Source organism: Sander lucioperca, chromosome 10 (genome assembly GCF_008315115.2).
Source record: "Sander lucioperca isolate FBNREF2018 chromosome 10, SLUC_FBN_1.2, whole genome shotgun sequence".
NCBI classification, from domain to species: Eukaryota; Metazoa; Chordata; class Actinopteri; order Perciformes; family Percidae; genus Sander; species Sander lucioperca.
Genome location: NC_050182.1, coordinates 21,932,114 through 21,957,713, shown reverse-complemented (window position 1 = coordinate 21,957,713; position 25,600 = coordinate 21,932,114). Strand labels below are relative to the sequence as shown.

The following is a 25,600-nucleotide window of genomic DNA, read 5'->3' as shown; positions in this document are numbered from 1 at the left end:
TTGTGTGCATACATGAGGGACAATGAGAGAGAGACAGGCAGAGAGGAAGACAGAGACGGGGGTGGACTGTCCAATACACTCCTGATAAAGGTCAAAGAGATGTTTTATTCATGATCCAGGCGGCAGCAGTAGCAGCAGCGGGGGCCAAGGTTGAAATGAGCTTGCGTCCCTGTTCCCCAGGGCCAGCGCTGCACACCGCCTCACACCAGGCCAGCGGACACTCGCTCTAACTCTTATCAATAATGTCAAAACACACACACACAAACACACAACTCCACTCATCAATAAGTTCAAATCACAGTTTTGGATTGTCTGCTGTGAGCAAAGATCAATGGAGGAATGCACATCTGCCGCCAAAGAACAAAGTGCAATAGGCTTTTAATTAGAGCTGCAAAGATTAATCGATTACCTGTCAACTATTAAGTTAAATCGCCAACTATTTTGATAATCAATTAATCAGTTTGAGTCATTTTTTATGAAACAAAAAAAAGGTTTGATCGAACAATCGATTAATCAAAGAAAAAATAGATTTTAAAAAAAATCGACAGATGTGGCCAGGATAGCTCAGTTGGTAGAGCAGGCGCACATATATAGAGGTTTACTCCGCGACGCAGCGGCCGCGGGTTCGACTCCGACCTGCGGCCCTTTGCTGCATGTCATTCCCCCTCTCTATCCCATTTCATGTCTTCATCTGTCCTGTGGAAATAAAGGCCTAAAAAGCCCAAAAAATAATCTTAAAAAAAAAAAATAAAATAAAATCGACAGATGAATCAACAATGAAAATGATCATTAGTTGCAGCCCATCTTTAAATGAATGAAGAGCAAATAAATCATTTTTTGGGGGACTCTTAGGAGACTGGAGGTGTGATGTAATGTGGGATGTTCCCACTTGTAGGGCTCTATCTATAACCAATTAAACAGAACTATGAAAATGAAAAACATCTAAAAATTCAGGACATTCACTATTTTGCTTTACCTATTTAAAATGGGACTGTCCATATTCAATCTAATGTTTGTTTCATCCTCACTGTATTTCAGGTCATACACTTAGAGTATCTGGGTGCTTTTCCATCTGAAATTTCCATGATGGATTGCTTACACAATGTTTTTAATCTAATAGTACTTTTTATTCTAGGAATCAGTGTTGATTCTTTGAAAGAAGTTAAATAAAAGAATCCCTTGGAGCATGATAAGATGTCAATCATGGACTGCACTGTATATACAGCCTATAATGTCAATTCATAAGAGTGCTTGCCTTTTAAATCTTTCTGACTGAATTTTTCATAAAAGAGAATCAGAAGTTTTTTTTTTTTTTCTTTTTTAAATATGTAATGCCCTTGAACAGCCTCTTTGAACTCGCTCTCACAAAAAAATCTACTATATTCCACCTACCCAAGACCTGCTCAGAGGCCCTTTTTTTTTTTTTTGCAGCCGAGAACATTTTTTTTGAGGGAGTCGACACACTTCCAGACTCAACAACCAAAGTAACCTTTAAGGTATTGATGTGGATAAATCACATCTAGTCTTCTGATAAATGGAAAGATTTCAGCATGACAGATTAAAACTCAGGCAAATGGGTAAAGACCCAATCATCTCCAAAGACATTCAACTGGAGCCTATTCCACATATAGGAGTTTCTCACAGGCATAAACTAAGCTTGGCTAGATACAAGTGTGCGTGTATATGTGCATGTGTGTGCCTTTCTGTGTGCATGTACAGTATGTGTCTTTTCATATGTGCGTGTCACGCTGTTTGGACAGCCTACTCTATGTGTCTTTGATCACATGTGAAATATTCGCTGCTGTAATTTGATGAAACCCAGATATCCCTCAAAATAGGAAACAGAAGTCAGCACTTTGGCAGCTCATAGAAAAAACCCTCAGTAACTGAATTTAGAGAATGTAAAAATCCAGGCCCATGTGTGGAGGCAACAACAGGGGTTTTAAACACGCCCTTACCTGTTGTATGAACTCCAGTCCGTGCTGCTGGGCCAGAGCCCTGGCGGCACTGATGCCTCCGTCCATTTGCACTGCATAGAAGACATGGCGGTTGGTCCCACGATGCCCCTCTGTGGTCACTAGTTTCATCTGCAGCAGGCAGCCAAGCAGCAGCACAACCGCACTGAACATGGAGCCTTTAAAAAGAAGTTATAGGAGAACATGATTGGTTGTCAAAAAGAAGAAAATGTGTCAACAACGTTTAACAAATTCATGTCAATAATGAATGATTTAGGACGCTGTGTCAGTCTTAACCCACATTCTTGCATGGAATAATGATGTAAGAGTGCCTTTCTATGAGTTAGACCAGTGTTGACACCTTAAAGACTTCCATAACACTAATGTGACTAAGCATCACACAGTGAATGTCATGTCAGTAAGGTTGCAACTAATGAGATTTCATTTTCGATTCATCTGATGATTATTTTTGATGAATACATTTTTTTATAAAAAGACAGAAAATAATTAAAAATGCCCAATGTGACATACTAAAATAGCTTTTTATCTGACCAACAGTCCAAAAGCCAAAGATATTCAATGTACTATCATATGACAAAGAAACGCATCAAATTCGCACATTTGAGAAAACCAGCAGCTGTTTGGCATTTTTGCATGAAAATAGGGACAATTACAATAATCAAAATAGTCGCTCATTCATTTTTCAGCTCTACATGTCAGACATTATCACTGATATAAAACAGTATTCGGTATCCCACTGGATAAGCACATTCTCATTGGTTCTTTAATGAAGTATAAAAACTGGCATACTGTAAATATCTATATTAGAAAAACACAAACACCTACGGTTTTAAATATTACCATAACACTCCAAATATCATTTAACTACACAAATGAGTTTATAGAGTGTGGGATTCAGCATCTCAGCGCAGAGTATTGAACACAAGCAATTGTGAAACAATTTGCCCACAGCCACCTCCTCTGTACTTTTGCATGAAATCCACAGTGGCTGCCACCTACAGCATGTGAACCACCCACCTGTAGCCAGAGAGTGAACCGTCCAGGAGAAATCTTTCACCCAGTGCGATGAAAGCTAGAACTCTGGCATCGGGGGCCCCAAGCGAGACAACACTCTCTCTCCAGTTCCCAACCCACACGTTTAATCTCCTGGCCTTGATGCAAATGCTTCTGAGAGCAGAAAAACAGCGGCGCTCTCATTGAGTGAACTAACTTCCCTCTTTAAGCAAAACAGGAACTTTATCTTTTCTTTATGCCCACACTTTCCTGTGAACGATGATTGAACAAAAAGTTGTCACCTCACTCTTCTCAGTAGCTACAGTACTTGACAAAAAAAAACACCCAACGCACTATTGGAAGAAGGCAGTACTGATGAGTATTAATTGCTTACACTCCCACTCCTTCCCCCAGATTATGCAACTAACAATTACTGTTGATCCAGGAAGTTGGTCAATTTCTTTATATATATATATATATATATACACAGAAGTTTATACTCAATGTGATTAGGATGTAAAATGTTGTATTCAGACAGTTGTTTTACACATGTACACAGCCCCCTAAACACTAAAAGGTTGCATCTAATTAGTCTAACTATTAGTCGATTAATTAGTCAGTCCGCAGAAAATGCATCGGCAACTATTTTGATCACCTTTTAATCGTTTAAGTCACGTTTTAAACAAAAGTGCTTACAATTCTGTGGTTTAAGCTTCTCAATGGGAACGTGCTGTTTTTTGTGTTAATCTTCAATGATGTTAAACTCAAAAATTAGGGTTTTAGACTGTTGGTCGGACAAATAAATTGTGATGAACCTTTTTTGTACCATCTTTTGACATTTTACAAATCAACCGATAAAATCCATTAAGAAAATAATCAACATATTAACTGATAATGAAAATAATTGTTAGTTGCAGCCTTACATCACTGTTAATATGAAATCTGTAGTCTGCAATCTTTGTACTGTTGTCTATGTCTATTTGGGCCATTTTACTCCCAAAAAACAACCACTAGCATACAGTGGAACTCCAAACTGGAAGATTAAGATCCCTCACTCAATATATAATTCTGTTTGTACGTTTATCTGACTTCCCTTCAAAAGAGAAGTGCCTCCTCCTGCAGCATTCCTCCCCCCAAAAAAAAACAACAAGCACTGCAGCTGGCCACCGTTTAAAGTCTACAGAATCATTCAGCTCCAATCTCCCAAGCCACTGATTGAAATCGATAACCTCACTTGGGGCTCGGGCCCCAGTCAATCCCACTGGAGGTGCAGGGCCGGCAGCGTACACCCCACCCAGCAAGGAGCGGGCCTCGGGCAGAGATGGAGTAGACAGGGAGAGAGGGAGAAAGGGAGAGCACATGAGACTGGAGTACAGGAGAGCCACATTGAACAGTGTCAGGGCCTCCGGGCCTACTGGGACACTGATAAAGTACCTGGACATTTTTATAGACAAACTACTTATTTCCGTCCTCATATCGCTTGGGAAGACTGATAACTTTATATTCCTCTCAGGCAGAGGACTGAAAGGAGGGGGGCCCTTTCAGGAGTTTAATTGATCAAACTGTAGCCATGAGGGTTTTTTGTTGGAGATAAAAGAGACTAGCTGAGATCTTTTAGAAAGCAGACCCGATGAGAAAAAGAGAATGTAACTCATTATGCAAAGTCATTACATACCTCGGACTATACCCCTTAAAGAGGGGGAGTTAATGGTGGAATTGTATCGTACAGGATTTCCAGAGGTGAAACTACCGGTCATAGGATAACATTATTTTAAAATGTACAGGTTATTACTCCAACCAAACTTATAGTTGGCTGTTTTGAAGTCAAACTATTTTAAGTGTCTGACCACAGGAAAAATATCACTTTATTACTGCTCACAGGGCAACTTGCAAGGGCATGGATGGGGGCCAAGCAGTACAGATCCTTTCACTGGAGTCCAGGTCTCCATGTTAGAAAGCATTCCCAATAGAATAGATCTTTATTGTCCCACCAGAGCAGAAAATATGTCTGTCTCACCAATGAAGACAATAAACACGGTGAAAACAAGACATTGAAATCTCCAGGCATGGGGATATTTTCCTGCAGTTCGCCCATTACATTGATTGGACATAACACAAAGAAGCCTTTATACATCTTTTTTGAGTTTGCTCAAATATCGGTAGAGACAATTCTGTCCTCGCAAAATACTGGTAGGGACATGTCCCTACCGTCCATATGGAGACCTAAGCCCTTAACAGTTAACTCTGACTGGCAGGATGGCGCTGACGTAGCTGACTGTGCAGCACTGAAGCAGCAACAAAGAAAAATCTTAATGCTATAGGCTGAATTATTCAATTCAGCCTATAGCATTAAGATTTTTCGGCCGCTATTATCAAGCATTCTAAGTCCAAAGGAATTAAGCTTAGCTGATTATAACACTGATTTGTTTATCGACTCTTTTATTAATCTGCTGAGAAACAACATGGACTCTCTCGTACACCTGTAGAGAAAATCAATCTGAATACACCTGCAAGAGGTCAAGTCATTAATTACTGAGTTCATAGATACGGATTAGGGCTGCACGATTTGAGGAAAATATCAATTTCCAATTATTTTGACTGACATTGCGATATGATTCACGAAAATGGACGGAATGAACATTTTTCAATCATTATTCTCATTTTCTCATTTTTTTGTGCAACGTACTTGGCAATAAAGCCCTTTCTGATTCTGATTTTCATTGACAAATATTAAAATTAGGGCTGTCAATCGATTAAAAAATGTAATCTAATTAATCACATACTCTGTGATTAATTAATTGAAATTAATCGCATACATAATTATCGGTGCCTGAACCGATACTTTTTAAGAAAGTTAAAAAAAAAAACTACACTAAACAACAGTTGGTGACATTAAAGAACGGCTTGTTTATTGTTAAGGCCATATGGTCAAAATTAAATGATTTAATAATAATGTATAACAATAACTTATTTCACTAGTAAATTGCTGTTGAAAGACAAAAACAACCACCAGATAGGAAAAGGACATTTACAATAACTTCAAATGCACCACGAGGCTGTAGTTTACCAGTTTCATTGAACGCACCGTCTGTGTTGTTTTTCCGACAACGGCTCTTAATACATCTGTCGGTACACGATCCGTTCTGCCTGCACGATCCGTTCTGCACATGCACAAAATGTTCGCGCATGCGCGGTTGTACGAGGATTTACGACACTGCACGATCTGTTCCACGCTTCCGGTCGACAGCCAAGCTAACGTTAGTTTAGCTAACAGCTAATTCGGCTAACTGCTAGCTGAGACAGCATGTAATAACTTTAAAAGACCCTCAAAATAAAACGTGAAAATAAACGTTGACATATATAACAAACACCTAACATATATAACAGCTGTTACGTCAGTTCTACTTTACTTGTGCTCATTTAAAATACAATCACTCAATACTTGTCTTTATTGTTATTACTGTGAAGTCTTAATTTAGCTGTAGCCTGCTTTTCCCATTACGTTTGAGTTAACGTTATTTTAGACTGAATCTAGCTGTCAGCTAGCGGTTAGCCAAATTAGCTGTTAGCTAAACTAACGTTAGCTTCCCGGTGGAGGCTAGCCATAGGCTAGCGTGGAACAGATCGTGCAGGTCGTATGGATACGTAAAACAGTATTATCTTGCGCATGTGCAGAACGGATCGTGCAGGCAGAACGGATCGTGTACCGACAACATCCATGGACAACAGCAGCTGCAGATTGTTACATCCCGGTGTTGAATCCTCTACAGTAAAACACAGTCAAACTTTACACCGTTTAGCGTTAGCTGTCAGCATTTTAACCGTGTTTAATCCAGCTACTAGCTAGCGGTAGGCTAACGTTAGCTGCTGTCGAGTGTAGTGTTAACTAGCTAGCGGTAGGCTAACGTTAGCTGCTGTTGAGTATAGTGTTAACTAACGAGTGAACAATATAGCTTCCAAAAATGTGTTAACACAGCAAAAGTAGCAAACTTTTTATTAGTGTGACTACAAAGTTAGCAGTGGGGGGGGGAACCATCTTGGAATGATGCATGAACACTTAAAAATCAGAAAACAAGGAGGTGTTCCAGGTGTGGAAATGATTTCCTTTCATTTGTTTTAAATTCAACAAGCAATTTGTTGTATTTTAGCAGAATACTGAAAGCAGCAGAAATGCAGAACTGAGTAGTACACTTTAATATCTGTTTATTTATCGCAAGTCATATTGTTATCGGGATATTCAACAACGTTATCGCATATTTTCCTCACATTGTGCAGCCCTATTAACATTACACATTTTAGGGCAGGACAATGAACACCTTTGTGATGCTGAGCTCAGCAGAGTTTGGGGAACTCAGTAAATAGATCTTTTTCCACACACAGTCCTCCAAACAACAGATAAAAGGAAACTACAAGTGCAATGGCTGCTGTAGTTTTATGAAGGAAGTCAGTTGCAGCTAGGTAGCTAGCTGAAAGGGCTGTGTTTAGCAAACAGTCACACACACACACACACACACACACACACACACACACACACACACACACACACACACACACACACACACACACACACACACACACCTTAAAAGGGAAATTGGTAATGTAGAATGGGAAAATTTGTTTTTAAACTCTGCATAATTATTTAATATAAATGAATACATTTAATATAAATTATTTGTATGTAAATTAATAAATTGTTTACATTTTGACTTGTCAGTTTCAGGGCTCCATAGAAAGCACAAGTGTAACTAAATATTAAGAATGGTTGCATTCCATTTAAGTGTGTCAGATCCTGGTTATGTGCATGCTGGCTCATTGGCATGGCTTACCTGGGCACCTGAATGTAACAGCCATCATTAATGTTATAGGCTAATTAGACCTGTGCTTTTCCAGAGCCCGTCTACAGAGAGCCTGTTCACTCCCTATTCAGCCCCATTGTACCGAATTTGGTTGCAGTTCCACCAGAGTTCCTCTGGGGGTGATCGCAGGCGAGTGCAAAATGAATGGGAGTCTATGGAGCTAGACGGCTAAATTTGTCTCTTTCGCCTGATTGTCGTTGAGAAATCTCAGATTTAATTGTTGTTTTTGCAAGTTCAACATGGATTATAGTACTTTTGTCCTTTCGATTTGTTACAGGTTGAGTCGTTGTTGCCTGTAACACGCTAGCATTCTGCTAATGAATGCTGATTGGTCAGTGAAGGACTGATTACGACCAGAGATCCTGCTTGACGGCATCCGAAGCAGAACCAGAATGTCAGAGTGAATATTTCGGCGTGGTCTTTAAAACATTAGCAAACCTCTTTCTAGCACGTGTATTAACAGGGAGAGTCTAACCTGTCGGCTGTGTTGTCGATGCCTCCAGAGAACAAAGGAAGTGACTCAGAACTTGCCGTAAAGCAGTATCTCTGGCCGTACGATGTGTATGATGTCATTGACATTTTAAAAGGCTTTTTAGAACAAAAAAAACACTTTAAAAAATCTAACACCCAGCAGTGTGTATTTTCTTAGCCTCCCCTTTCGACTGCAACATTCAAATTACTAGACAAAAAATGATATCCTGAGAAAAGTGGACCGTACACATCCATTCATTCTGCACTCGCCTGTGAGCGCCCCCATGTGGAACCAGAGTAGAACTGCAACCAGTTCAGAAGCCGGAAGTATCCCACGAGTGGAAGTTCTCCCCTTATTAGACATTGTCTGGCTTTTCCTACTGTACCCATAGACAGTATATAAGAAGACTGTAACAATTGAAAACATCTCATGGGAAAAAGGTCTGTCCTCAGGTAGCTCCACCCAGATACCACGAGGTCTAATCAGGCAGAAATGGGAAACACCTGTGTGGGTGTATGTTTTTTTTTACTATTGTTTAATTGTACAGTGGGGCAACATTCCAACGGATGTTGCTTCTGTAGCAGTCAGTAGTAACTACCCATATGTTAGCTAGTCCTTTTAGACACAGTTCATTACGTTTATCAAGAAGCCTAAAGCATGCAAGTAATCCCAACACCAGGTTATCACCTTAATATAATAAAGTCCCACTGCATCATTCATCATCACATTTTTGGTGATACATAAGGATGAGGTCTGAATCAAGTTTCCAGTCATATTGTTAGTCCTGAATCTTGAATTAAAATCAAAATCCAACCCTGTCCAGTGCATCAAAGCCAGGAAACGAGGCTAATGTTACATCTGAGGGCGAGGGGAGGGAGGGATGAAACAGGTTCACACCTCACTCCCTCCATGTACTACAGTGCATAGAAAGGAGTGAATGAGTTTGTAGCTTAGTCGTGACAAAAAAAAGCATTTACCTTTCCCTTCCAAGCGAAAGAGCCTTCACACAGACTGACTGCCTCCTGTTGAAAGCAGAGCGGGAGGTCGATGCATCGTAAAAAAACCAAATCTCCCGACGCGTCCATTTTAATTGTCTCCACTGACTCCTGGTAATAAAACGTGCAAAATAGAGCATGCAAAACAGCGCGTTTATCGTGCATCTCCTCACGGGACAGGTCAAACGTGCAGAAATAACGAACTGTAAGTCGACAAAACGAGCACATCCACGGCGTGTGGCGGAAGGGGGGATTTTGTAAAGATGTGAGAATGCATTAGAATGCAAGAAATGGTGTGATGGCGAGAGGGACTGTTGGGAGAGACAGATCTGCATATGGAAATTAGGGTTAGCGTGGATAAAATTCTACTGAAACCGGTGTGTTGTTGTATTAATTTGGGCGGCACCTCTACAGCGAGACTGAGGGGGACAAGAAGTGACTTTGACATGTCTGTAGAAAAGTCATGGCATGGAGCAGGTGCTCTGGTTCAGTGCATAAGCCCTTTTGTTAGCAGAAATGCGTATGCTATAGGATTTTTAAGGGAATAATTGACATACCGAGCGGTGTTCGTCGTGTATGTTTCTTTTATGGCCTAGTATTCTAATATATTTGGTGTAAATTAAACTCCGACAGACTTGAACTCTGGACTCTTGTGACATAGACATTTAATTAAATCAGGCCTAACGTTACCTAAAGTCTCATGAGGGTGACAATAGAGCTGGCGCTGTCAGTGGTATAATAGAAGACACTGACTTTGCTCTTTTACAAAACTCTCGAGAAATAAAGACGTTAAAACAAGAAAGAGACTATTTGACAAACACAACAGCAACACACCTGGAGGAATAATACGACGAAGGAAGCACGTTGCGGTGAGTTCTCTTGTTGTGTGTCGTTCGATATGACAGGACCACGCCCACTGTGAAACTTCGGACCAATCATCGGACGCGAGGCAGTTTGCGCATGCGTAGAGTTTCCGCGCGGGAGAGAATGAAAACCCAAACAACGAAGTCATGCCAGCGATGTAATGTTAATCTTCATACTTTGCTATACATTTAAGGAATATTACGTTACATAAGAAGCCGAAATATAAGGTTTGTAAATGTTTCATAATATTCGTGTTTCTGGAAACTTCTGTTGTGTTTAGTGTACCTAGAAATAATGCTATTTCGGTTTACTAATCACTAGCTAATACCAGAGTGATAGAGAAAGACATAGCTATATCTCTATGGCTCTGGCTAATACTATGCAGGATGTCGCCTTATTTACTGGCAAACACATTGTAGACAGAATGAACTATTTCTGCTGCGGGTAATTTAACATACGTGCTCCGTGGGCTGCATTGCACCATTACTGACTAGTTTTGAAGCAGGGCAACATGAGTTGCCATATTTTAACCCTCCTGTTGTCTTCGGGTCAAATTTGACCCGTTTCCGAAGTTTCTATATAACAAATATGGGATTATTTCAACCAAATTGCCCAAAAATAACACGGATGGTTCATACACGAAACAGGCTGTGATTATCGGTCAACGTACATTTCTCAGATCCTAACTATTAGTCAAAAATATTTATAATTTCTGGGTTTTTTAACTCAAATATTAGGTATAATTTAATATGAATTAGGTTCATTGACCATTGTATGCAAAAATAAGTGTAAAACTATAGTGTTAATACGTTGGGATGAAGTTGGCTAAGAAGATGTAACACAGAATTGGGTGATAGTTTATACTTCATGCTTCATATATGTTTAATAACCTCACCAATCTCAGATAAGTTAGACAGCTGTCTGTGGAATAATGGCAGCTTCTGTTTGATTTTACACAGTTCTGATCTGTAACACTGTAGCAATACCTTGATCCAAAGTCAGAATCAGAAATCAGGCAACGATTTATTGCTTAGTAAGTATAGCACTTACGAGCAATTTGCCTTGGTTGTTGGTGCATACATAAACACAGTATTAAACATGAATATGAAATAAATAAACAGAAAAAAATAACTTATACATGTAAGTATTTAACATTAAGAAAAAATAGGCTGTATGGATTAGTGCAGGATGTGCAAAAATGTTGAGGGATGTGCAAAAGTTCAGGCTATAATGTGCAAAGGACAGGTATATAGTCCAGGATGTAGGATGTGAGAGGGGATCCGGGGCCTAAGTTGTTAATGAGGCTGACTGCAGAGAGGAAGAAACTGTTATATGGCGTGAGGTCCTGATGGACCGCAGCCTCCTGCCAGAGGGGAGAGATTCAAAGAGCTATAATATACTATAGCTATGGTTAATACTGTATATCGCTTTGAACATATAATAGGCTCAAGTTTAATTTGCTTTTAAATAGTAAATTTCTCCCTACAGTATGTGAAATCCTGCTACTTTTGTCTGCACCTCACGCAACACGATTAGAGATGGTCCGATACCATTTTTTGCTTCCCGATACCGATTCTGATACCTGAACTTACGTATCGGCCGATACCGAGTACTGATCCGATACCAGTGTGTCATATATGTTATTATGTTTTAACAGCTATATACTACTGTCCCTGTATGGATGTGATATGATTTCTATCTTTGTTGTCAGCCTGGCTCAGGTTAAACTCTTTTTGAAACATGAACAAACACAAATGAACGCCCCAGAACTTTCTTTTATTCTGCAGTTTGACAGTCAGTTATAACGGAAAAACCTCTGTTTTGTGAACCAATCTTGTAATGTCTCAATACAATGTTTTTGTCATTCAAGGCGATACTGATTCTGTTCCCGGCAGCATGGCAGACGACTTCAGCCAATCCCTCACCCCACCAGTCTCTCCCTTCGCAGCAGATAGCCTATGTGAGCTGACTCCAGCCCGACCGCCATGCTTCTGCTGCTCTGAAACAAAGGAGGACCCCACCGGAGCACTCTCCGCAGAGGGATACACTGCAAGAGGCTCCCTGAAACGGTAGAGTCACTGTCCGTCAGTTCACCGTAATCACACCAAAAAAAAACAAAACCAAACATATTTTCCCACTTGGAGGTCAACAGTTTTCACTGTGCCTATTTTGTGTCAGAGAAATGGGAACCAATGAAAACTGTTGACAGCAACATCTGTGGATTATCCTGAGTAAGGGTCAATTTTCTGGAAACATGTTGATTTTTTTTTTTTCAAAGGTCAGTTTTTGATGCTTTGAGCACTGCAAATGTCACCTCCATTGTAATAGGGTGGCAGCAGAAGTCTCAGCGGCAGTAAAACCTTAGTAAATGAAGTCTTAACTCATGTGACTGCATCCACTCTGTAGGCTGCTGTTGCGTCTTGACCCGGCCCCTGCCGAGTATGAGACAGACACAGTGGAGCTCTTTGGTTTCCCCTGGGTAACGGAGACTGCATTGGTGGAATCTACAAAGCTACTTTTTGGTCTGTTCAGGTAAGCCAAGATCTAAACCAGATCCCAGTTAAGTTTGCGTTTAAAATAAACCCGGTTTTAATGTTAATCTTTGTTGCTACAACCACCCTAATCTGAAGGTCATTTTCCATGGCGGCACAAGCTTAGAAATGGAGTCCTTCTTAGACAAAGCTTCGTCTTTTCTTTTTTATTTTTTTTTATTTTACTAGAACGTATTTGTTTTTGCACTCTCCACCATTGGTCATTCACATACATGTCACTGGTTGCTCTTTGTTGTATTTCAGACAAAAGCTTTACAGGCTGGAGTCCTTGGTGCAGTCCAGCTCACATGACTTTGGTAAGCTCGTGCAATTTGTAATCCACAGTCCAGCTAATAGTTTTTATGTCAGTGTTTTGTCCACACAGCAAGCCATTACTTGCTCAGATAATGTCTGTAGAAGTGGAAATAAAAGGTACTTTATTGTCACATACACATACATGTAGCGAAATTCATTCTCTGCATTTAACCCATTCCTCAAGGGAGCAGTGGGCAGCCAATCACAGCGCCCGGGGAATGTACATGTTGTTTATTTTTAAAATATCAAATTGCAAACAGGGGGTTTTAGCATCTATAAAGGAAAGAAATTGAAAATTGAGTATGCTCCTTTAGACATCTCATATTATGAACTTTAAAGTGCTCATATTATGCTTTTTGGCTTTTTCTTTCCTTTATTCTGTTATATATCTTTTTTGTGCATGTTATAGGTTTACAAAGTGAAAAAGCCCAAAGTCACCCCCAAAGGGACTTACCATCTCCAACAGAAAACACTGTTCACAAACTGCTCCAAACAGCTCTATTGTAGTCCAGCCTTTACTTCAGAGACAAACGTGGTCACTTTGGAACACACCTTATAATGCTCGCCTAGCTGCTAGCATGGCACGCCCTCATACTCTGCTTCTGACTGGCTAGTAGTCCTTACCTAGGTACTGTCAGGGCACGTCCTCATACTCTGCTTCTGACTGGCTAGTAGTCCTTACCTAGGTACTGTCAGGACACGCCCTCATACTCTACTTCTGACTGGCTAGTAGTCCTTACCTAGGTACTGTCAGGGCACGTCCTCATACTCTGCTTCTGACTGGCTAGTAGTCCTTACCTAGCTACTGTCAGGGCACGCCCTCATACTCTGCTTCTGACTGGCTAGTAGTCCTTACCTAGCTACTGTCAGGGCACGCCCTCATACTCTGCTTCTGACTGGCTAGTAGTCCTTACCTAGCTACTGTCAGGGCACGCCCTCATACTCTGCTTCTGACTGGCTAGTAGTCCTTACCTAGGTACTGTCAGGACACGCCCTCATACTCTGCTTCTGACTGGCTAGTAGTCCTTACCTAGGTACTGAACATGTGTGACTCCCAACAAAGATGGAACAGAGAGCTCAACACACAGGGTGAAAAGAGGAGCTGCAGCAATGTGCAGTACAACAAAAATATGGTGTTTTTTGAAAATTAAACCGTGAAAACCTATTCTGATATAACCTCTAGACACAATCATGTACCTGAAGATGAGCATAATATGAGCACTTTAAATCATGTTGGCTGATCAACGGTCAGCAGCCGTGCATTAAAGGGAAACCACCGATTTTACACAATTATGTCTGTTTGCGGCTACTAGCACAGCACACCCAAATCTCCAAACTAGCTGTCGACGGTCGAGTTGCATTGTGTGCGTCAGGTTTTGACAAGGAAGAAGAACGCATGGAATAAAAAGACAATATCTCTGGTTTTACTGGATCAATTTTGTATCATTTTATATTTAAACTGAATGAATAATAAAGATACATATGGGTGTAATAGTATGCTTTTCTGAAGTGACCACACTAATTAATCTGCTTGGCCTACTGTTCCAACAAATGAGTTTACCATTAAGAGATTGTTCAGCCCAATTCTAGTGTTTGAGTTATGTCTGGTATCTGATACAGTGGGCATGTTTTACATAAGATTTAGGAATACTGCCCACAACATCCCTCATGTGTTGTAGGTCAAGCAGGCAGCCTCCACTATGAAGCAGAGGACCTCAGACAACAATGTGTTTCATTTCTTCAGTATGTCAAAGTCTTCGTGCACAGGTAATTCTCCATATGTTATGGCCCTGTTTACACGTAAATGGTTATTTTGAAAAACTGAGACATTTCCCTTAGTTTGTGCCCTTCGTTTACACGCAAACGGAGAATTCGCCTCTGAAAACGAGTCTTTTTAAAATCTCCGGCCAAAGTGGAGATTTTGTAAATCTTCGTTTGCATGTAAACTGAGACAAACGGAGGTTTAGGCAGCTGAGAGAGATTGAGAGAAGTGATTCTTTGCTGTTGTTGCTATTTTGGGGATTGTGATTGGCTAACGTGTTCTTGAGCTTCTTGTTGCACTGCCACCTACAGGTTTGGCATGCTCTTGACGTCATTGATGACATATATACTGAAAACGTAGTGGTTCTAAATGTCCATTTATGAAAATAGCCGGCCACGTGTAAACGTAGTCTATATCAACACCAGTATCACTAATTCTGTTTTCATCTCTATCAGGGGTGTCAAACCCATTTTAGTTCATGGGCCACATCCCCCTAATTTGATCTCAAGGACCAGACCACTAAACCACTCCAGAAACTTTATCTGCCACAGAGTTTCTTGTCAGCTTGATGTTGGTAAACGCAACTGCTACGACAGCGTTCTAAGTTAGGGACCCGGGAGAGAGGGGTAATATTCCGGGAAAAACTCAGAATTTCTAAGATTCATGTCGTACATTTACGGAAAAAGATCTCTGATATTCTCTGAGATTTAAGTGGGAAATTTGGAATCGGAATTAATTACTTCTCTGCAATTTTCATCCAGTCATCCAGTGGGCCTGCTTGGACCCTTTGGCGGTCCGGTTCTGGCCCACGGGCCGTATGTTTGACACCCCTGATCTATGTGTTTCAATGCTGCTTTTACTGCATGTGTTAGTGTATTTGAACATGCATGTCCTTTTTGTATCTGTTTAGATTCCTGGAACCTTTCAGCTCCCTGGATGCAGGTCATTCACACTCCTATGAAGAGCTGGAGGCTCTGCTCCCCTCCGCTCTTCTGGAGGAGCTGTTTGGCATCACTCTACTCTTAGGACGACTCAAAGACCTGCCCGCCAACATTCAGAGTGCCTTCACCATACCTAACCCGGGAAAGGTGTGTGCGATGCATAGGCATCGGGTGCGGCTGTAAAGATGATATGACTTTTTTCATAGCCCTTGCCTAAGAGTTCCCTTTACCCAGAACCTTAGTACAATGTGAGGAAATATTTTCAGTTGATTTTCCTGCTTGTTTACGTTGAACCTCGGTACTCTGTATTTCTACCACAGATTTTTCCTCCCTCTTGGCATTTGTTACACCTTCATCTTGACATCCACTGGTCAGTCTTGGAGATCCTTCACCTACTTGGTCACAAGATGCAAGGTGTGTGTCTGGTACTTGTAACTGAATATCTAGACAGGAAATAGACACTGAAGATATTGAAATGTGCTATGTGACTTGTATTATGTTGTAGTTTAGAGACTGATTGTACCTGTATATGGGAGTGTAATAACATGAAAGTGTGGAATTGTTGCATAGATAATGCTACAGAGACACCATGTTCTCTCTCCATACAAGACAGTGAATGGTTGTACACTGACTGGTATGTAACATCTAACAACTAGAACTGTGGGCATGATCTTTTGATTTGCAGCTCACAGTCAAGGCATGTTCATGGAAACAGGCGTTTAGTCATTTTACCTGTTCTTGTCTGCAGGCCAGGTGGTGTACGCCCACCAGTTTGTGAACCTGACGGGAGAGAACCTGACCGATACCAGTCTGTTTGAAGAGCACCTGTGCAGTCTGCTGTGTGACTTAACTGGTCTGGCCATAGGCAAATACAGCAAGGTGGGCAGCTGGCCACAAGTCATTAAACGTTACTGTTGAGATGTACCAGCAGTATTTCTAGGTTGTTTTTTAGCTTAAAACAAGCAATTCTGGTGTATGACATTTAGTTATTGGTTGATAGAAAATGGATGGAAGCTGTGGCTAGCACAGACTGAATATGAATTTGGCATCTCATCATGCCCACAAAAGGTCCCCCCCCCAGAAGTCTCTAATACAGCATTAGTACTGGATGGTAATAATATTAAACCATGTTTTTGCATGCTGAGTACTTACAGTACAAAATATAATCAAACTAATTGTATAATCTTCATATCAGTGAAAGACCACTTGCATTTATGTAGAACAGAGCTGCAGTTTACTCTGTTAAATAGGGGTGTAAAAAAAATAAGTTTTATTATGATATAATATTATATAGTTTTTTTGGACAACGATACAATATTTTCCTGATATCTTAAAGTCTGTCACGACAATACAATTTCAATTCGATTCAGTTACACTTATAGTAGTCTATATACACAACGTTCCGGGATTGTTCAGGTGCCGCCGGAAATTCCGCCTGATGTCCCTCATTTAGTCCAGATGTCCGTTACCTTGGGCTTCCTTTGTGTTGGCGTTCTAACCTCCGGTGGATTTATGAGGACTATGGTTAACTGCTCCTCAGATCTCTGCAGGGTAAATCCAGACAGCTAGCTAGACTATCTGTCCAATCTGAGTTTTCTGTTGCACGACTAAAACTACTTTTGAACGTACACATGTTCCACCAAAACAAGTTCCTTCCTGAGGCTATTTTGCATCAGCACTGTTGCTCCGTCCGGCGCTTAGCACCGCCCAAGACCATTGTGATCGGTTTAAAGAAATGCCAATAAACCAGAGCACGTTTTCCTCCCATTCCAGAATGCTGTGTGGACTAGCCAGACCCTCCTCCGCAGCGCTGTGGAGGAAGGTCTGGCAATGCGAGACTACAGTTATAGCAACTCAAAAAAGCAACAAAAATATGATTTTTGAAAATGTTTTTACTAAGTTCTTCCAGACATTTAAATTAAAAACAAACGTTTTTTTTTTTTTTTTTAATAAAAAGAAAAAAATATAAAGCGGGATTCTAAAATAAAGGGACATCTTACAGACGATATGTATCAATATTTTCACTTTGCGTCGATAATATTGGATCATTGAATCGATGTGTCGTTACACACCTAATGTTGAATGGATCCTGTTGATTTCTAGGTGAGGCCTACGGAGGCACTGAGCAGCCATCACTACCTTTGCTCTTGTACCAAAGAGCTGTGGGTCCAGCTCATGCACCTTCTGGAATACAGGAACAAAGTGTTGCACACACAGGTAACGCAAATACAGACATGTTCAGAGTCACACGATAATATATAGACTGTATCTATACAAAACGAACCTATGTGTGTATTTCTCTCTAGTCTTTCTGGAGCTACATGAACTCGTTGTTGAGGCCTCTGGTTTCAGGGAAGCCAGCAGCAGAGCAGTTCAGCGGCCTCCCCAAGCACTGTAAGGACCCTCTGGGATTCACATGGTGGCTGCTCACTCATGTAGCAATGTTAGGGCAGTACAGTCGCAACGGCACTGTCCAGTATGAGGTAAAAGACCGAGAGTCATTGACACCTTAAGATGTTACTCTGCAAATATTTTCTTTCACTAAAAAAATGCATGTAGGTGCATCTAATTCATCCAGGTAGTGGGCTGTAAAGACAAAAATTCCTCACAGAAGTTGTCGTTTTGAAGACATTTTGCCTCTCATCCAAGAGGCTTCTGCAAATCTAAATTTAGTCTTGAGAATTAATTTGTCTTGACACTTTAATAAAGAATGGTGCCAAAACTAGACACGTTGGGGAAATGTAGGACTTCATAAAAGAAATAAGTGAGACTGATGATGCCTCTGCAGGCAATATCTACTTTTAGTCTTAAATAGCAATGCAGGTGACATACTTACTTACTTTTCACCCCTTATACCCATATTTAGTTTCAGTATGATTTTGATGAAAAAGCATTAATTGCTGTTCGATATTGTTTTTAAATGATGCATCTTGTTTTGTCCGCAGTCACAGAAACATCTGGGGGATAATTGGACTTTTGCGGAAGAGTTGCTCAAGTTAACCTGTAACCCTAAGGTCAGCGCTGCTTCTGTTTACACATGTATTTTTAACCTCATTGAAAAGAAATACAGTCTCCGTAGTAAATTGTACCCATCCGTGTGTATGCGTGTCGTGTGTGTAATAACAGGGAGGTCTGGCAGAGGAGCAGGTCAGGATGCATGTCCACTGCTGTCTCAGTCTCTGTCTGCTGTGGGAACCGAGCACCAGTGCTGTCTCCACCCTCTGGGACTACTACAGCAAGAATCTGGTGAGCGCCAACCTTCAGGAAGGAAGGAAAGGAAGGATTTTGGAAACCAAAGGCTGTAGTCACTGATGGTGTAATGCAGACGATAAAAATTGCTCAAACTTGATATGTTGCCTCCATTTTAATTATATCTTCTACAATCAGACCCCCTTTAGCTTACTTGTTTAACGTTACCTCCACTTTTTGACATGGTGTGTCATATATTCTTTTATTTCTTTGTCTTGGATTTTCCACTTGCTGTCATTCTTATAGTTTTGCCATATGTAAGAAAGTAAGGCGTTATTTGTTATCTGTGATCTTTAAGATTGTTATATTGAGTTACATCATATTTGTTGCTTTTTTACAACACACTTCCAATTCTTTGTCATGCTATTGAAAAGGTTGCTACACAATTATTGGTCACGCAGCACGTGTTTCTTATAAGTTATTACCGAGGCCTGTACAGCTACGTTATTTTCTGTCCCTCCACCCCAGAGTGCTGCATTCACTGTACCCTGGCTCGGGATGTCTGGCGTGGGCACTTTGTGCAAGACGCCCCTGGCTCTGTCGGAGCAGGCTCGCAGCTGCTGCTCCCCCTCTCCCCTCCACTCTCCAGGACACACCCAGCTCTACCGCTCAGCCAACTCCTTCCACATCTTCCTCCGAGTGCTGGCCCTGTGCCTCTCCCAGGACAGGGCTGGTGGAGTCCCACAGAGACAGATCAAAGGAAGGTAAGTACGGATAGAAGGCTGGGAGGCTTTGTAGTTCTCGCTCCTTCACATTCACTTCCACCATGAAAAGTATGTCTCACAGCCAGGAAGTTGACTCCATATACAGCATATACTGTATAGTTTGAAGGAAGAGTTCAGATAAAAAGGGAAAACATGGATTAGAGGCTGTGAAAAATGATTACTAATCAGGACTAGGCTTTGTAGCATTCCCCTTTTCCCCTTGATCTTCTAATGTGTTTAGTGTGCTGTTTGGATTTGTGTGTGTGTATAGGTGCATAATTGCATGAATACACAAACACCATGTGTGTTTGCTTACTATCATGCATTTCAGTCTTGTTTGTGTGCGTGCCAGGTGCACTGCAGCCTCCCAGTGCGTCTTTGATATTTACTCAGGCCCCCCAGTGGAGCAGGTGTCTCAGGAGTCAACCACCTGCTCTTCAGCACAAACCAGAGCCAAGAAGCCTCCTACAGAAGCACACACACACTGCACCTGCTCCCTAGAGCAGTGACATCGTGATGAGTGTGTGAGGCCACTGGATGGAGGGAGAGTGTGTGCCTTTTGTGAAGGAAAGTAAGACAGAAGAGAGGAAAGATCACAAGCTAATGTGCACATCAGAACTGAGCGCTGGACCATCCTATATCCAAGGCCGGCTGGGCGCCAGAGAGAGGCAGCCGTAGATAAATCCGCCTAATGACTTCCCTCTGTCTGGAATGTGCTCAGTAGCACTGCAGACATGGGGTCTAATTAGCTAACGAGCGTGGCGGTTAATTCGCCTTAACGAAGCTGTGTTGGTTTCCAACACGGATAGAGAGTGGAGCTTGGGTGGTGGGGAGCGGGGAGATGTGGGTGGTAGGCAGTCTGGCAACCGCCAGACTGTGCTGGGACAGATCCAGATACCCCCCCCCCACCTCCCTCACCACTACCTCCTCCCCCTCAGGAGGCGTGAGGCGTGCCCACTCTATCGCTACAGCATTCGGCAGCGCTCCTACTCCTGGCCGGGCTCTGCGGGGCACCCGCGCCGGCCGCATTAATGGGATCGACTGCGAGCATGTTGATCTCCAACGCCGGGAGTTAGGAGCATCTGCTCGCCTCCAGAAAAAAAAAAGCTGTCCGGAATAAACAAACAGACAGACAGGTTGGGAGAACACAGAAAATGCTGCTCCCAGCACGCTGCTTATATCCCTGTTACATATTACCCATTCATCTATTTAAATCTTCCTCCTCTCACAGTCTGACTGCATGTTTGGCAGTCCTTTTATAGTCCTCTGTGGGTTTAACTAAGATGATTTCGGTGTTAACCTGGTCTTTCTCAGTTCCTCTCTCGTTTTTCTCCACTCCTTCATATCAGTCATACTTCTTACACCGAGTCTGTCTCGGTGTGCTGGCTGTTTGTGTTTTGACCCAAACAGCAGCTCTACTCACCTGTGTGGGCTGCATCTATGTTTGGGAGGTGGGGTGTAAGGGGTGTGTGTGCTCCAGCCTTCTGTGTTTTCCTGCCAGGCGAGCAAACAGCAAGCTGTGTGTGTGTGTGTGTGTGTGTGTGTGTGTGTTTTATTGATCTCTCTCTGGTGTTGCAGTAAATTGGTTTGGCTGTAGAGAGAAGGACCAAGCGCCTACTGCTGTGTGTCTGAGTGTCTCTGACATTTAACATGATCTTTAAAGGCATTTCTCCACAGTGCCCGCAGGATCTAACAGCGTGCTGGGGGAGAGAACCACCCAGCACGCTGTTAGATCCTGCTTATTCCCTCTCGCTTTTTCTTTCTCTCTCTCTCTCTCTCTCTCTCTCTCTCTCTCTCTCTCTCTCACTCACTCACTCACTCACTCACTCACTCACTCACACACACACACACACACACACACACACACACACAAACAGGCTCGGGCAGCCCAGCCTGGAGCTGAGACGGCGATGGAGGCAGGTGGTGGGATGCACGGTGGGGGTAGAAAGTTCAGTTAGTCAGCATTTAAAGTCAGAGGTTTCAGAAGAACAAATCACCTCTGAAGAGTTGGTCAGTGGAAGTAAAGAACAATTGAAATTGGAATTTTTTTTTTTTTTTTTTTTTTTTAAACAATTCAACCATAGGGTTGGGTTCAATGTCCCCTAAATTGGCAGTTGACGATGCTCACAGTAAAACATGGCGATGGACGATGATATCGTCGTCGTCGGGGGGGGGGGGTTACAACTTGACCTACTTTCACTTAGCTAACTACGGTGCAGTAAAGTCAATCATATGTCCGTGATCTGCGTAACGACAGTACAGTACAATACAGTGGGACGTTTGCCTTCAACAGAGCGACATATACCATCATTACTGAGATTAAACTACATTCTCGGTTATGTTTGCACTGAATAACGCATTCAATAAACAGAAACATAACTCTTGCAGCGCACATGAACAGATGCGCAATATTAGCTCACACATAAAATAGCACCCTCGTGAATTAGCCTACTGTTGCTAATGTACGTTCATAAATCCTGCATAACATCGTCACGTACCTACAGGACATCAGACTTACTTATCGATGCACGCACACAGTAGTGTCGACAAACTTAGTCCAATGAGGGGAGAAAGGAAAGTGTGATAGCGTTCCACGTTAACGCTTTTTTCTCTCTCGCTCGAGAACGCTGTGTCCAACGGTACTAGCAGGTAGAGCGACTAGAGCAGGTAGAGGGGAAAAAAGTAGCTTCCACTTAAGGGGCCCATCTTGCACCCTGCGCAGCACAGCACAAAGCCCGACGCAAGTGTCTTTGCTAGTTTAAGACCGACGCACTTGTCAGTTTCCCGTCCAGCGGCCGTGACTAGGATTAGTGTGTGTCTGACAGGGTGGGGCGCGTGGCATCATGATGGTTGCTCTCCATCGTGATGTCGGCCAGCCATCATGATGGACGATGATATCGTCCAGCGGCACAACCCTATTCAACCATTTTGTTGCCCCGGATTAAGTGACATTGTGAAGAGCAGACACTGTAATCCTGAACACGTCTTCCTCTAGCAGAACATCTCTTGTGCAACATTTTTTATAACTTTGTCTCCTCCTTTCTCTATTGTTCGCTTGCGTTTCCAGGATTTATTCCAAGTTCTCCTCAAAGAAGATGCAGGAGCTACCGGAGGCAGGCCTCATGAACTTCCTGCTGCTGTTTCTGGTGGTGGCCAGGCAGGTGGAGCTGGAGGATGTGTCCAGCAGAGCCTGTGAGCTGCTGGGTTTCCTTCCCTCTAACTGCCCCCCCGGGCACCGCACCTTGGTCTGGAGGGGACAGCTGTCGCTGCTGCTGTTGTTCCAGGTATTGTTTGTCAATCAGAAATTGTGTCAGGAAGTGTACTGTTGCAAGCCAGGCACACAGCAAAGGCTTTTTGTCGACGCACAAATTCCACCAGTTCAAGATGTTTTGACATCACCTGATATTTTCTTCCAGGAGAGGGGTCTGGATGTTGGTGCACAGGCCAGCTGGCTGGCCTCCTCCTTTAATGAGACGGCCAAAGAGTTCTACGATAAGACCACCGAGGTCTCTCGCAGACTTGCCCTCTGGGGGCCCCTCGGCTCATACCTGGAGGGCGTGGCCGAGGTGTTCGAGACGAGCGCCAGTCTCAACCTCTCCGAGGAAAAGCTGCTCAACGAAGGGTTTGATTGGTTGTTGCCTGCCTGCCGCCTCTCAGAGCTGAATTCTGCCCTGGGCTTTCTGCAGACCGTCCTCGCCCAGCTCAGGTGAGACAGCTGGTGTAAATACTACCAGTATCTCTTACTTTTTCTCAGTTTCCCTCATTCTTTTCTTCCCTGATAACTGCTCCCACACAGATAGTAGACACATTCAGACAAATGTTTTCTGGCCAAGGCCAAGCTAAGCCTCTATTAAAATCTGATAAGCGGCTACAGCACAATGGAGGGATCTCTTCTGCTCCTCCCAACCCAGCCCGGACTCCAGTCACTTCTCATACTGACAATAGGTGGATTGTGCTGTCAGCAGGAATGAGTGTCTTTAAAGGCCCTGTGTTGCGTTGAGGCCCCTGTTAGTCTCAGCAGACCTAGTGGCCCCCATGTCACCCTCACCAGGTGCTGGTGAAGCTCTGTGTAGAGTTACAGGCCCAAGGGACCCGCCGTGGACCCTCCTGTCGTCATGGGGACGGCGGCGGTGCTGTGAGCGCGTTGAGAGACTATGGTCAGTAGGGCGTCAGGACGGGTTCAGCCGTAGGACACGGGTGTTCGTTTCACGAGCGACCCCAGCTGAAGGCCAGAGAGCCACAGCTGAAACAGTGTCTGTTTATGTGGGGAGGTAGAGGTGGGAACAGAAGGGAGAGGAGATAGAAATCAGGTGAGACTGCAAGGCTACAGAGTGAGGAATGATGTGTGATCCTTCACTGTAGATTTCCAGTCAAATCTGGTGTTAAAGAGTTGAGTATCACCTTGCTCGCCAGCTTTTTAAGTCTGCAACAATCCTTTTCCTTTCCAAAGAACCATAATTATCGTAAGTAGTATAGCAAGTAGTACTTACGCTTAAATTAATTACCTAAAGTAAGTACTTTTAAACTTTTTGAATTGCTACACGGACATGGTCCAAAATGGAATTGAAATCTTGGACAATGGCTAACAGAGCTAGTCCAAATGTAGTCATGTTGGCAGCGTTAACACAAAAGAAAAGAAGTGGAAAAGAAACTAGGTGCAATGACTGCCTGAGAGTTTCTGTACCGATACCACAAGAACAGTTTTTTGATACCTTACTTTTAGAAATAAAACCAATTTTTCTACAAACCCCTTATTTTCATTTCAACAGAAAAGGATGAATCTAAAGGGCTGTGCAATTAATCAGAATTTTAATCACGATTACGATTTTCTCCTAACAATCACAAAAACAGAGTACCGGTAATCGAGAAAAACTATTATTTTGCACAGTACGTTTTGCAAGTAAACTCTTATTTTGTTTTGTGTTCTTAGCGGGAAAAGGTGTTCAAGGTGTTTTCACTTATGTCATTTATACACACAATGTTTAAATAAAATACAGTCTAAAATTGGTAAAGTTATTATAAAGCTGCATTAAGTGACTTTTTTTGGCCACTTGGGGGCAGCATAACGGGCTGTAATTAGAGCCCTGCATGGGCCAAAAACTCCAGCCCTAACCCGGTCCTGGCCCGTGGTGCTCAAGCCCTACCCGACCCCAGCCCGACAACGCCTGCAATTTTTTCAGTCCGAACCCGACCCGACCCGAGACCAACATCAATCACTTTTAAGCTCTCTCTGACGTGCGCTCTTTGATGCGCTCTCTCTCTCTCTGACGCGCGCTCTCTGATGCGCGCTGTCTCTGCTACACACGCAAACACACACACGTCACACGCTACTAAGAGGTAAACTTTTATTATAGGCCTGAAACATCATGCCCAAAAATATTGGACAAACTGTCCATTACACAGAAGCATAAACATGAAGGGAGAATATAGTGCTACAGGATCAAACCGCAAAAATAAGTAAATAAACGGCCTACCTTTGCTTTTCAGTAACTGAACTGAAGAACAATGTTCAAAACAATGTCCAAAAATAACTCTTCGCCAACTGGCTAATGTTAAATAAAATTAATAAAATAAATAAAAATCCATTGAACTGTGTGTGTAGGGTAGGCTGCTACGTACAGTGGTCATCATTCAGTTCATTCACGAGTGCTGTGTATGCGTGTTGCATTTGTGTTACTTTCTTAGGCGATGTATAATATTTATAATATAATCAATATAACAATATTTCATACACACTTTGTGACGTGTGCTTTGCTGCACGTATATTATGGGCACAATGAGGAGAGAAGCTAAAATAAGCCCGAGCCCGATCTGTAAAAAAAAAAAAAAAGAAAAGAAAAAGAAAACGGCCCGGCCCGAGTGGGCTTAGCCTGTCGGGCCCCGACGGGCTTGCAGGGCTCTAGCTGTAATGACAACATTGGAATTTTATCACCTTATGAAGT

At 42.4% G+C, this 25,600-nt stretch overlaps 2 protein-coding genes across 4 annotated transcripts in view; one reads left to right on the top strand and one right to left on the bottom strand.

Moving 5' to 3' along the window:
• The window catches only part of LOC116066554 (proprotein convertase subtilisin/kexin type 4-like), a 238,799-nt gene extending 228,553 nt beyond the window's left edge, over positions 1-10,246 (bottom strand). The window contains 3 exon segments of the mRNA XM_031322680.2: positions 1,959-2,134; positions 10,127-10,186; positions 10,189-10,246. Coding sequence (XP_031178540.1) covers positions 1,959-2,134; positions 10,127-10,186; positions 10,189-10,231 — 279 coding nt within the window. The 5' untranslated portion in view covers positions 10,232-10,246.
• Positions 9,298-25,600, top strand: part of mms22l (MMS22-like, DNA repair protein) — a 47,574-nt gene continuing 31,271 nt past the window's right edge. For 2 of the 3 annotated variants that reach the window (XM_036006016.1, XM_031322678.2), the window contains exons 1-15: positions 9,298-9,497; positions 12,027-12,225; positions 12,563-12,688; positions 12,952-13,004; positions 14,682-14,769; positions 15,675-15,852; positions 16,026-16,119; positions 16,454-16,584; positions 17,809-17,922; positions 18,012-18,188; positions 18,651-18,719; positions 18,832-18,951; positions 19,423-19,658; positions 22,726-22,942; positions 23,075-23,364. In XM_036006016.1, coding sequence (XP_035861909.1) covers positions 9,431-9,497; positions 12,027-12,225; positions 12,563-12,688; positions 12,952-13,004; positions 14,682-14,769; positions 15,675-15,852; positions 16,026-16,119; positions 16,454-16,584; positions 17,809-17,922; positions 18,012-18,188; positions 18,651-18,719; positions 18,832-18,951; positions 19,423-19,658; positions 22,726-22,942; positions 23,075-23,364 — 2,159 coding nt within the window. In that variant the 5' untranslated portion in view covers positions 9,298-9,430. Of the gene's footprint in view, positions 9,498-10,268; positions 10,384-12,026; positions 12,226-12,562; positions 12,689-12,951; positions 13,005-14,681; positions 14,770-15,674; positions 15,853-16,025; positions 16,120-16,453; positions 16,585-17,808; positions 17,923-18,011; positions 18,189-18,650; positions 18,720-18,831; positions 18,952-19,422; positions 19,659-22,725; positions 22,943-23,074; positions 23,365-25,600 lie in introns of those variants that run through there. The other variant, XM_031322679.2, reaches the window with a different exon arrangement.